The sequence below is a fragment of the Bolinopsis microptera genome, chromosome 7 (genome assembly GCF_026151205.1).
Source record: "Bolinopsis microptera isolate Bmic1 chromosome 7, MBARI_Bmic_1.0, whole genome shotgun sequence".
Lineage (NCBI taxonomy): Eukaryota > Metazoa > Ctenophora > Tentaculata > Lobata > Bolinopsidae > Bolinopsis > Bolinopsis microptera.
In genome coordinates, this window is record NC_087078.1 from 11,658,554 (window position 1) to 11,671,930 (window position 13,377).

Genomic DNA, 13,377 nt, shown 5'->3' on the forward strand with positions numbered 1-13,377 from the left:
CCATCAAGCTCATCCAGTACAACAACACCTTCCAGTTCATCAAGCACAACATCATCCTCAACAACAACGCCTTCTAGCTCATCTAGCACAACAACTTCTTCAACCACCACTCCATCAAGCTCATCCAGTACAACAACACCTTCCAGTTCATCAAGCACAACATCATCCTCAACAACAACGCCTTCTAGCTCATCTAGCACAACAACTTCTTCAACCACCACTCCATCAAGCTCATCCAGTACAACAACACCTTCCAGTTCATCAAGCACAACATCATCCTCAACAACAACGCCTTCTAGCTCATCTAGCACAACAACTTCTTCAACCACCACTCCATCAAGCTCATCCAGTACAACAACACCTTCCAGTTCATCAAGCACAACATCATCCTCAACAACAACGCCTTCTAGCTCATCTAGCACAACAACTTCTTCAACCACCACTCCATCAAGCTCATCCAGTACAACAACACCTTCCAGTTCATCAAGCACAACATCATCCTCAACAACAACGCCTTCTAGCTCATCTAGCACAACAACTTCTTCAACCACCACTCCATCAAGCTCATCCAGTACAACAACACCTTCCAGTTCATCAAGCACAACATCATCCTCAACAACAACGCCTTCTAGCTCATCTAGCACAACAACTTCTTCAACCACCACTCCATCAAGCTCATCCAGTACAACAACACCTTCCAGTTCATCAAGCACAACATCATCCTCAACAACAACGCCTTCTAGCTCATCTAGCACAACAACTTCTTCAACCACCACTCCATCAAGCTCATCCAGTACAACAACACCTTCCAGTTCATCAAGCACAACATCATCCTCAACAACAACGCCTTCTAGCTCATCTAGCACAACAACTTCTTCAACCACCACTCCATCAAGCTCATCCAGTACAACAACACCTTCCAGTTCATCAAGCACAACATCATCCTCAACAACAACGCCTTCTAGCTCATCTAGCACAACAACTTCTTCAACCACCACTCCATCAAGCTCATCCAGTACAACAACACCTTCCAGTTCATCAAGCACAACATCATCCTCAACAACAACGCCTTCTAGCTCATCTAGCACAACAACTTCTTCAACCACCACTCCATCAAGCTCATCCAGTACAACAACACCTTCCAGTTCATCAAGCACAACATCATCCTCAACAACAACGCCTTCTAGCTCATCTAGCACAACAACTTCTTCAACCACCACTCCATCAAGCTCATCCAGTACAACAACACCTTCCAGTTCATCAAGCACAACATCATCCTCAACAACAACGCCTTCTAGCTCATCTAGCACAACAACTTCTTCAACCACCACTCCATCAAGCTCATCCAGTACAACAACACCTTCCAGTTCATCAAGCACAACATCATCCTCAACAACAACGCCTTCTAGCTCATCTAGCACAACAACTTCTTCAACCACCACTCCATCAAGCTCATCCAGTACAACAACACCTTCCAGTTCATCAAGCACAACATCATCCTCAACAACAACGCCTTCTAGCTCATCTAGCACAACAACTTCTTCAACCACCACTCCATCAAGCTCATCCAGTACAACAACACCTTCCAGTTCATCAAGCACAACATCATCCTCAACAACAACGCCTTCTAGCTCATCTAGCACAACAACTTCTTCAACCACCACTCCATCAAGCTCATCCAGTACAACAACACCTTCCAGTTCATCAAGCACAACATCATCCTCAACAACAACGCCTTCTAGCTCATCTAGCACAACAACTTCTTCAACCACCACTCCATCAAGCTCATCCAGTACAACAACACCTTCCAGTTCATCAAGCACAACATCATCCTCAACAACAACGCCTTCTAGCTCATCTAGCACAACAACTTCTTCAACCACCACTCCATCAAGCTCATCCAGTACAACAACACCTTCCAGTTCATCAAGCACAACATCATCCTCAACAACAACGCCTTCTAGCTCATCTAGCACAACAACTTCTTCAACCACCACTCCATCAAGCTCATCCAGTACAACAACACCTTCCAGTTCATCAAGCACAACATCATCCTCAACAACAACGCCTTCTAGCTCATCTAGCACAACAACTTCTTCAACCACCACTCCATCAAGCTCATCCAGTACAACAACACCTTCCAGTTCATCAAGCACAACATCATCCTCAACAACAACGCCTTCTAGCTCATCTAGCACAACAACTTCTTCAACCACCACTCCATCAAGCTCATCCAGTACAACAACACCTTCCAGTTCATCAAGCACAACATCATCCTCAACAACAACGCCTTCTAGCTCATCTAGCACAACAACTTCTTCAACCACCACTCCATCAAGCTCATCCAGTACAACAACACCTTCCAGTTCATCAAGCACAACATCATCCTCAACAACAACGCCTTCTAGCTCATCTAGCACAACAACTTCTTCAACCACCACTCCATCAAGCTCATCCAGTACAACAACACCTTCCAGTTCATCAAGCACAACATCATCCTCAACAACAACGCCTTCTAGCTCATCTAGCACAACAACTTCTTCAACCACCACTCCATCAAGCTCATCCAGTACAACAACACCTTCCAGTTCATCAAGCACAACATCATCCTCAACAACAACGCCTTCTAGCTCATCTAGCACAACAACTTCTTCAACCACCACTCCATCAAGCTCATCCAGTACAACAACACCTTCCAGTTCATCAAGCACAACATCATCCTCAACAACAACGCCTTCTAGCTCATCTAGCACAACAACTTCTTCAACCACCACTCCATCAAGCTCATCCAGTACAACAACACCTTCCAGTTCATCAAGCACAACATCATCCTCAACAACAACGCCTTCTAGCTCATCTAGCACAACAACTTCTTCAACCACCACTCCATCAAGCTCATCCAGTACAACAACACCTTCCAGTTCATCAAGCACAACATCATCCTCAACAACAACGCCTTCTAGCTCATCTAGCACAACAACTTCTTCAACCACCACTCCATCAAGCTCATCCAGTACAACAACACCTTCCAGTTCATCAAGCACAACATCATCCTCAACAACAACGCCTTCTAGCTCATCTAGCACAACAACTTCTTCAACCACCACTCCATCAAGCTCATCCAGTACAACAACACCTTCCAGTTCATCAAGCACAACATCATCCTCAACAACAACGCCTTCTAGCTCATCTAGCACAACAACTTCTTCAACCACCACTCCATCAAGCTCATCCAGTACAACAACACCTTCCAGTTCATCAAGCACAACATCATCCTCAACAACAACGCCTTCTAGCTCATCTAGCACAACAACTTCTTCAACCACCACTCCATCAAGCTCATCCAGTACAACAACACCTTCCAGTTCATCAAGCACAACATCATCCTCAACAACAACGCCTTCTAGCTCATCTAGCACAACAACTTCTTCAACCACCACTCCATCAAGCTCATCCAGTACAACAACACCTTCCAGTTCATCAAGCACAACATCATCCTCAACAACAACGCCTTCTAGCTCATCTAGCACAACAACTTCTTCAACCACCACTCCATCAAGCTCATCCAGTACAACAACACCTTCCAGTTCATCAAGCACAACATCATCCTCAACAACAACGCCTTCTAGCTCATCTAGCACAACAACTTCTTCAACCACCACTCCATCAAGCTCATCCAGTACAACAACACCTTCCGTTCATCAAGCACAACATCATCCTCAACAACAACGCCTTCTAGCTCATCTAGCACAACAACTTCTTCAACCACCACTCCATCAAGCTCATCCAGTACAACAACACCTTCCAGTTCATCAAGCACAACATCATCCTCAACAACAACGCCTTCTAGCTCATCTAGCACAACAACTTCTTCAACCACCACTCCATCAAGCTCATCCAGTACAACAACACCTTCCAGTTCATCAAGCACAACATCATCCTCAACAACAACGCCTTCTAGCTCATCTAGCACAACAACTTCTTCAACCACCACTCCATCAAGCTCATCCAGTACAACAACACCTTCCAGTTCATCAAGCACAACATCATCCTCAACAACAACGCCTTCTAGCTCATCTAGCACAACAACTTCTTCAACCACCACTCCATCAAGCTCATCCAGTACAACAACACCTTCCAGTTCATCAAGCACAACATCATCCTCAACAACAACGCCTTCTAGCTCATCTAGCACAACAACTTCTTCAACCACCACTCCATCAAGCTCATCCAGTACAACAACACCTTCCAGTTCATCAAGCACAACATCATCCTCAACAACAACGCCTTCTAGCTCATCTAGCACAACAACTTCTTCAACCACCACTCCATCAAGCTCATCCAGTACAACAACACCTTCCAGTTCATCAAGCACAACATCATCCTCAACAACAACGCCTTCTAGCTCATCTAGCACAACAACTTCTTCAACCACCACTCCATCAAGCTCATCCAGTACAACAACACCTTCCAGTTCATCAAGCACAACATCATCCTCAACAACAACGCCTTCTAGCTCATCTAGCACAACAACTTCTTCAACCACCACTCCATCAAGCTCATCCAGTACAACAACACCTTCCAGTTCATCAAGCACAACATCATCCTCAACAACAACGCCTTCTAGCTCATCTAGCACAACAACTTCTTCAACCACCACTCCATCAAGCTCATCCAGTACAACAACACCTTCCAGTTCATCAAGCACAACATCATCCTCAACAACAACGCCTTCTAGCTCATCTAGCACAACAACTTCTTCAACCACCACTCCATCAAGCTCATCCAGTACAACAACAGTTTCCTCTACTTCTTCTCACAGCCCTCGGCCTTACCCTGGAAAACACTGTGTTGTGCCTGCAGGTATCACAAATGTATTTTACATAGTATAGATCAAAAGTATTATTTCTGAACCTTATTAATATGAGTAATGGATGTGTATATGTAAATTTTATAATATATTTTACTTTTATGTATGAAATGATTTATTATTATGTATGAAATAATTATGTTGAGATTATACGGTATAAACCCGATTGTTTATAATTCTAGAGACGAAATAACGATGATTTTAACTTCAGGCTGGAAGTTTTATAAACTTTCCGAGTTTAAAAAAATTAATTTTGTTAACCCTAAGCGTGTTGCGGACTATTCTTAAGCCGGTATCTCTAATCTTTTATCTAACAACCCATATTTAGTTGCATCTGAGATCACAGCCACTCAGTTTATAGATACCTCAGATTTTGACTAATAATTTGTCAGGTGGCGAGAGAAAAGTTATAAAATTAGAGAGTAGGATTGGTGGTCGAGTGGTTATGGAGAGCCCGTATGATTCTGACCGAGGCCAAGGAAAGTTTTTGGTAACTGGCAAGGGTTTGGGAGCTGGCTTGAAGATGTCCGTTTTGAAGTTTGAACTCATGGATCTCGATATTGCTGAAAATGAGGTGATCAGTCGTTGTTCTTATAAAAGTCTAGTTTTATGTTGAAAGTCTAATTTTATGGTGATAAATGTAGCAAATAAAATAACACTAATGTTTTTAAAAATTTTAGATAGTGCATGTATGTATGTTGTATATTTAGAATTTATCAATACCTGATCGCGCCTGCCAGCACTTTTAAAATCAAATTTCAAAAACCCTTCATATTGCTCCGCTATAACCCATAAAAGTGAAATAACCTTGGCCGCTGATTACAGGACATAGTGATATACGACTCTGTCATACACATGAACCTTATGGATGTGTCCGGGTACCTGGGTCAGTGGAGACGCCAGACCACCTTGGTCCGTCCGGTACTTGTTCCTTGGAACAGGATAGATAGCAATTTGGGGCAACTTACTTCTTCTGCTAACATACTGTTGACTGAAGAAGAACAGGTATGTTACATGTTTGTGATGGATCATAATCACGCTGTTATTTCTCATCAACAAGTATTTATACAAATTAACTGAACCTATAAAAGTCCTACTAATCAGTTTTAACCCTCCCTCTCAAAGGGTGACAAGTTCCCGCGACTCCGGAATGAGCCAGACGAGGATCAGCTGGTGACCACCAAGTTCCTGGAGACTATGAGATATTGGTTCAACCTACGGGGTAGAGACCACTACAAGGTATGAAATGGGTTCCGCTCTCTGTTTAATCTTGAGCGCGCCTGAACAACTTAACGCATTATTTTGTGTTGAAAAGTAGCTGAAATCTTCGCCGAATGATAGCAACTGTTCCTTATTTTAATATCTATAGCATTGTTTTTAGTTTTTGATAGTTTAAGATTAAGTTAGGTGAAATTCGTCACTCTTCTACTGTAACGTAACGTTTGAACCCCAGACTAATCTCGGAGTAGCTCTGGTTAACAAGTACCAGGGTGGAGTTTCGGAGCAGACGGATGGTAAACCTATCAGGTTAGTTATCAAATTAAACTGTTCCAGTAATTAGAGCTGTGACAAGTTTTACCTGACAATTTGAAGTTTCACATTCTACTTGACGTGCTACTTACAACCAATTACTGTGCCGTACAATTTGTGGAGTTACGTAAAATCGTCGAACAAAGGAATTAGCGCGTGGTGTACAGTTGCCAGTTGCCAGTTGCCAGTTATAACTTTAAGTTACCAATAGCAACCACAAGTTGTCAGTGGTAATTTTAAGTTACCAGTTAAACTTATAATAATAACTTAAAATTAACATTAAGTAAGTAAACGTCCCACTATCACATCAGGTACTACAATTACGAGAATATCACTACTGCAGAGGACCGTACTCCCAGGATTGAAGTTTGCTACAAAAAGACAACTCTTAAAGTCTGTTCTGGGGACGATGTACAGGTACAATATATCACACTTACGTGTTTTGTTCTAAACTATTTGGTTGTTCATTTAGGCTTTAAGGACCTAATGGTTATTGAGATATAATTCCTATAATAATTATTAAATATTTTATTAAATACAAGTCATATTATTAGTATGTATTATTAATTTCAATACTTTATCCCTGGAAACACATTTCTGATAACCGCTTGATACATATAACCCAAATTATGTTATCAAAATCGAGCCTAATTAACATTTATATCCCCTCAGCACATATTACCAGTAACCATGGATACAGTACTTGTGGAAGGAGAGGGGAATGTTGACGGAACAGGACTTAGTGTTGGTGAGGATGGACAGGGGAAGAAGTACAGAACTGTTGTTTACGTGGACTTGGAGCAGTTTGATATTGGTAAGGGATCTTAGTTTATGATAGAATTTCAGATGCTCTGGTTAGAAATAAGTTTTAGTAGATTAGTGATGCATTAAATCTTGCGCGTATAATGTATATGTACACCAAGGTAAACAATTCGTGTCATCTCTTGAATATGAAGAGAAACATTAACAATAATACTTTATCTTAACTTCTAATCATATGTCTTCAAAATGTAAACCAATATCACTTAAAATTAAAATCTGACCATTCCCAAATGCGGACTTTGATCACTTAGAAATGTAAACCCTGATCATTAAAAAATTATATCCTGACCATTCGAAAACGTAAATCCTCATCCATCAAAACGGTAAACCTAAGCCCGATCACTTGAAAATGTAAATCCTGATATCGTCCATACTTGACATAATTCTGGCTAGATGGTTAAACAGCAGCAGGTGCATACTCGGAAAGATATCAGGAGTAAGAGTAGAGGCACAGGCAGTGTGTATTATTTGTGCTACCCCACAGTTCCTACACCTTAACTCTTTAACAGTAGCTGTAGGGAGGTCTCTACAGACTGACAGCACTGCTTCTCCTCTCCCTCCACAGCTGCATTTCACCTGGAGACGGTGATCACCTAGCTGTAACCGCTGCGCTGACAAAGGGATGTCATCACAGACCCCTGCCAGACGACCTATTGCGGATCCTGGGCGTGGTGAGGATGGCGAGCGGAAGATGTTGTTGGTTAATCTTCCGGATCCTACCATCTTCTCCGTGATGAAGGTGGTTAGAACAGCTCTCATGTACACGGGACAGAGAGATGAGAATCTGCAGGATCTGAGGAGGTGTTCACAATGCTGTTTCCTGTAAGAGTCAGCTGCTATCCAAACTAAGATCCCCTCCACTACCAAGAACTCTGTATCAGCCAGGTCCTCTTGCTCCACGATAGCCTGTACCTCCGTTACCTCCATGTTACTCCACTCCCTGCCTGCTATGTACGATGTTATACTCCTCCGTTTTATTTGCTGTCTGTGTCCTGTGGTGTGAGGTCCACTGTCTGTCTCTACTTTCTCTATGATCTGATCTGGAATGTTCTGTTTTGTCGGTCTCTCCCCCTTCTCGGAGCCGTTTGATTTGTTTTCACTCTTCTCAGTCCTGGTTTCTAACAAGCCGTTTTTGTCTTGAGGGGCTTCATGCCGGACAGCTGTACTGTTGTCCGTTTTCACTGCTTCTTGGTAAAGAGTTGAGAGCAGCACTTTGTCCTGTTGGGGAATCACATCACCCTTTCCTATGATCAGCTGGTTAAAAATCAAGTCGTAAACTTCTGTCTGGAGTTTACCTTTTGGTACTTTACTCAATGGTATGACAGACAGGACGGAGGCTGAGGATCTGAGATTTTCATCCTTCGATAAAATCCAACCTACTATTTTCTTGAACAGTTTGTAGCAATCAAATTTTTGCTCAGAGGCTGCTATTTTGCCTAACATCACAATTCCATCTAATGAACTTGACACGAAGTCTGCTTTCTCAATAATCTGAGCAAAGTTCTTTGTACAATATTCGTTAGCAATACGTGTCATGTGTGCGGAACCAGATATTTCATGATGTTTTAGCAGTTTCAGCACATTTTCAGGTGTTAAAACCGCCCCAAATACCTCCAAAACCTCTGTCATCAACCACTTCAGATCGAAGTGAACAGCAAAGTGCACGAAATATGTGATGTTATCCTCAGTTATAAGCCCACTGCTAACTCCCCCATAAACTGCAACCAGTATCTCTCTGCCCGTCTCACACGATACCTCCAACTTTGTTATATCCAGTCTGCTTACATTATCAGCCAGTCTGTCTCTAACTTTAGAGCTCAGAGTTCCGCCTGATGCCAACAGAATCACCCGGTGACATCTGAGGTCGCCATCAGTGCAGGTCAAAACAAAGTCTGATTCTTCTCCCGATTTTAATAAATCCCTCAACCCTGCACTCACGTCGTCTTTCCACGATCTCATCAACAAAACATACAAAGTTTTCAAGCAAAAGAGAAACGCGAACCGTATTTAAAAATCTCAAGTAGATCTCTCCATCAATAGATTGTTTATTGATGATTGCTAGCAATAGCTATTCAATTTACTTTCACAAGCGGGGCCGGGGAGGATGCTTGTTGAGCATAAAACTTGGCTGAAGTTCTAAGTTTTCACTGAATTTCAGTGTTTCGTTATTGAATAATAAAGACTATCATAAGCAATTAATGTGACGATCTAAAATGCAAAACAGCCACGTGACTTGAGTGATATCGTAATATACACACGATAATAGCACGCTATAAAACGAATACATGTTGAAGAGTGGTGCGGGTCTATTATTAGTCAAACTCAACACAGTTACAGTGGCTTATTGAAGAACTTTTAAATCCAGCTACCTCAGTGCCAAATTTTTGACTCAGTGCCAAATTTTTGATGCAAGCCCCTGCTTGGGATGATATTTTATGGACGTGATCATGTTTTTAACTTGACCAATAATAAACTTTTGAATCAAGTTATTTTTGTGATGACGTGACGAATTATCGCGAATAGTTAAGTATCTTTTCCTCACAGACCACGTGATACGAAAAGGACATGACAATTTCCCGAAAAATTCCTGGTTGGAGATGGTGATATCTGACTCCGAACGCAGCACATTTGGTGTGGACAGCGATAGAGCTATTTCTATACACCAGGTTAGTTTTACAATTTTACAGATGAAATGGAAGTTTGTAAATTGAAGGCGGCTTTAAATTTTTGAATTTTTGCAGAGTTTAACTGAAACCAACATACCACGGCATAATCATTTCGACTTTTCTCGCAGTACGAAGAATTTTCTCAATCAAAATCCAACGTAGGAAACAATTCTCAGTTAAAAACAAAATGGAACGAGACCACAGCCGACTGGAGCTCTTTATCGGAGGCTGAACGAAAACAGAACGCTGAAGATGTTGCCTTCTCCACTGTGTCGGACCGGCTCCCGAATACACGTATCCAGCTGGGTGTACAGACTATGATGATGAACTGGTTACTCAAGGGGGAGAATAACTACGGTATGTGTGGTCCGGGGGACTACTCTTTATTTTCAATTAATAGTTGCCATTAAGTTGCCCAGAGACTGTTGTCATTCTTGTATATGGACAAGTTTTAAATTCATTACTCCAAGGTCGTAAGGATTGAAAAAAAAGATAGAAATTTCAGTGCACATACGTTGTCCTAAATAGCTCAGTCAGTGAGTGTCTGATTGAGTTAATTTTGTCTGGTATGACTTGCTATTACCACTCATTCGAGGAATATATCGAATCAAAGAATATCCATGTTAATGTTTTTCCGAATGAAGGTTCATTTTCGCATTTATTTGATAAATTGAATAATCGGATCAAGCCAAATTGTATTGGATTGTGTTCTGCCATTCAAATTACATTTGTCCTGAAAAGTTGGAGTTCTAGCTTCTCAGATGACCGAGATATGAAGCATAACAAGTTTATTCATTACGTGTGATCAGGTGATTGGGTTGATACTAGAACCATGTAGATTGTAGAGTTGATACTAAAACCACGGTCTCGTAGCAAGCTAGCACATGATTAGTGATAATTGATTACTCCATCAATTTTGCTCCATCAAACAAATTGCTTGATAACTTTGTCATTTTACATCCCCCGCCCCGCCCTCTCCTCCTGTATATTCCGTGATTTCTCTATTCAGTTATAATGATTTAATGTTTGTCCAGGCATAATGCTGACAGATGAAGCCCCAGGAGGCCACGCCCTGTTCTCGTTCTACGATAAGGAAACTGGACCAGTTGGAACTCAGCCAAAAATCGTAATTTGCTTGCCTGCAGAGACTTCAGCTACTGAAACACCTAGTATGTTCACTCTATTAAACAACTTTCAGTTTTTAGAATCAGTACTGCTTATATTGCTTGTTGAAAGATGAGCTATTATTAGATGCTGTTAATCAGGTGGATGCTACCTAAATCACCAAACACCTTTGTAAAATTCTGACTTTTGTATCTTTTTTTTCCCCCGAATTTATTCTCCTCCGTCTAAAGGTTCAAGTACCAAGATACCTTGGTACACCACTAGTCCACATACTTCTACCTCTATTTGGACACTTGGGAAACCTAACAAGAAATGTCAAATGTTAAAGCATCCCTTGGATAAACATATTGTACAGATAATTGACAACTCAACGTGTGTCACTGTAAGTATTGATTAAATACATTTTGTTGGAGTGATTAAAATGTAATTAATCAATGAGTTTTAATACTTTCAACACTACTATATAACAAATAATTTGAGATTATGTGACTGATTAAATGCTGAAGATAAAAGAAATATATTCATTTTGCTAAGATTATGTTTGCGTTTCATTGCTCAACAGCTGTTCGAAGGATCAAATTTAAGATTAATCAATAATTAATTAATAAAGTAATTCAAACGTTTTTCACCACTGGTTCAAGTAGAGATTGAGATGAAATATTACATTATTGTTTTTTGACTGAATTGTGTTAAATCCCACAGAATCTGCCGTACACGACCCGCTACTGTCAGGACACAGCTGGAAGATGCTTAAAACGACAAGCAAGACACTTAAACGTCAGTTTAACAACTCAATCAGCATTTTTTCTTTTTTAAACCAACCAACAGATTCTCGTACAAAACTTAAAAATTGTTTGTTTTTCCCCTAAATACACCGGTCAGTATGCACAGGAATAAGACCTTTTGTTTAGTAACATTTTATCCCAGGGAACTATTATAACGTCATGTAGTTGCTGCCAAGCCATAACCGCAACTGTGAACGTTGAATGGGGATGTTATAATATGAATGGCGAAGGAGAAATTACAGCAAAGGTTAGTTTTTATATTTTGTAATCCATTTTTCATTGGTCTTTCATGGAAAGGCGCATACTTCATTTCTGTAAAAAGTGCACAAAAGGTGCTTTTTGAAATGAAAAACAAACTCAGAAACGAAATTATCTTCCTTCTCTGTAAAAAATTACAATTGCGTGAGTAACTTTTGTCGAGGTGACTCAAATTAATCTTATATACGATTCCCCCGTTGAAATTTCATATACAAGCGTCGACTAGCGTTGGACATGCGTTCTACGAAGTGAAATTTGAAAACGTCCTTACTATTACTTATTTTATTGCAGGTGTACCCGTACGAGTATATTACCAAGTGCATGTGCACTGTATGCGGTGAAAACCATAATGGTAAGTTCACATATTAAGTTCACATATTACGTAATCGTTCACATATTACGTAATCAGCCGAGGGGGGGGGGGTTTCAAATGCTTATGGTTGATTACGGGGGGGGGGGGGGGGGGGGTTTGGTCGTTGATTACGTAATCAAAATTTTAATTTTTTACCGATTTTCGAAATACCAATTGGATAATTTTCGTTAATTATGTAATCAAAATTTTCGTTTTTTAAACCAATTTTCGTTTAGTAAGTGCTTTGCGATTATTTCATTCATTAATCCGTTGTGATAGCTTTGAATAAATAAATGGCTTAACATGAACATGTAATATAGGAGGGGGGTTGGGTCTTGATTACAGAATTATATCCCACATTGTTAATTACATATACCAGTATATATTACATGTACTATAAAGTTCACACTTTTTACTTTTTAGAGAAACCGTTCACGCTACCCAGTACCGAACAGTCCACTACCGAGCCTGCCTGGAACCAGGGTAGTTCCGCACCTCCCCGAAACGGGCAGCCGACCTCCATTTTACAGTTTGGACTGCGGGACACGCATAGGTTCGATGATATTGCAGCTCACCATGATCAGGGAGTTCAAGATGGATTGCGTGAGGTGAGGTGGTCGGAGTGAGTAAGAAGCTTAGGTTGAGAGTTTGTTTGAAGGCTTCAGTTATCCTGTTTGGTGTAGAGGATATGCAGCATACTGTATACTGTATGGGATTTACAGTCAACAGTCAGGTGTCAACACCGCTGTGGATGTTTTTTCAAATTGGTTAAGATTATGGTTTTTTGTTATTAGTGACGATCGGGTTTTCTGAGTTTCAAAAATTTATGGTACAATCTATAATAGTTGTCAATGTTATTACTCATCTAAAATCCAACTCTATTTTACGATCTTTGACACACGGGTTCAATTTTATCGAGTGATGTTTCTTGAAGAGTGTATTTAACTTCGTCCTCTTATTAATTTATCG

The 13,377-nt window shown here is 40.7% G+C and overlaps 1 protein-coding gene across 1 annotated transcript in view; it reads left to right on the top strand.

Moving 5' to 3' along the window:
* Nucleotides 1–13,356, top strand: part of LOC134818697 (mucin-3B-like) — a gene marked incomplete at its 5' end in the record, with an annotated part of 79,541 nt that extends 66,185 nt beyond the window's left edge. The window contains 15 exons of the mRNA XM_063828336.1: nt 4,739–4,863; nt 5,263–5,444; nt 5,696–5,875; nt 5,996–6,109; nt 6,324–6,397; nt 6,712–6,817; nt 7,073–7,214; nt 9,767–9,888; nt 10,065–10,245; nt 10,923–11,057; nt 11,244–11,395; nt 11,716–11,790; nt 11,941–12,045; nt 12,348–12,408; nt 12,832–13,356. Coding sequence (XP_063684406.1) covers nt 4,739–4,863; nt 5,263–5,444; nt 5,696–5,875; nt 5,996–6,109; nt 6,324–6,397; nt 6,712–6,817; nt 7,073–7,214; nt 9,767–9,888; nt 10,065–10,245; nt 10,923–11,057; nt 11,244–11,395; nt 11,716–11,790; nt 11,941–12,045; nt 12,348–12,408; nt 12,832–13,034 — 1,957 coding nt within the window. The remainder of the gene's footprint in view (nt 1–4,738; nt 4,864–5,262; nt 5,445–5,695; nt 5,876–5,995; nt 6,110–6,323; nt 6,398–6,711; nt 6,818–7,072; nt 7,215–9,766; nt 9,889–10,064; nt 10,246–10,922; nt 11,058–11,243; nt 11,396–11,715; nt 11,791–11,940; nt 12,046–12,347; nt 12,409–12,831) is intronic.
* Nucleotides 13,357–13,377: the final 21 nt, after the last annotated feature.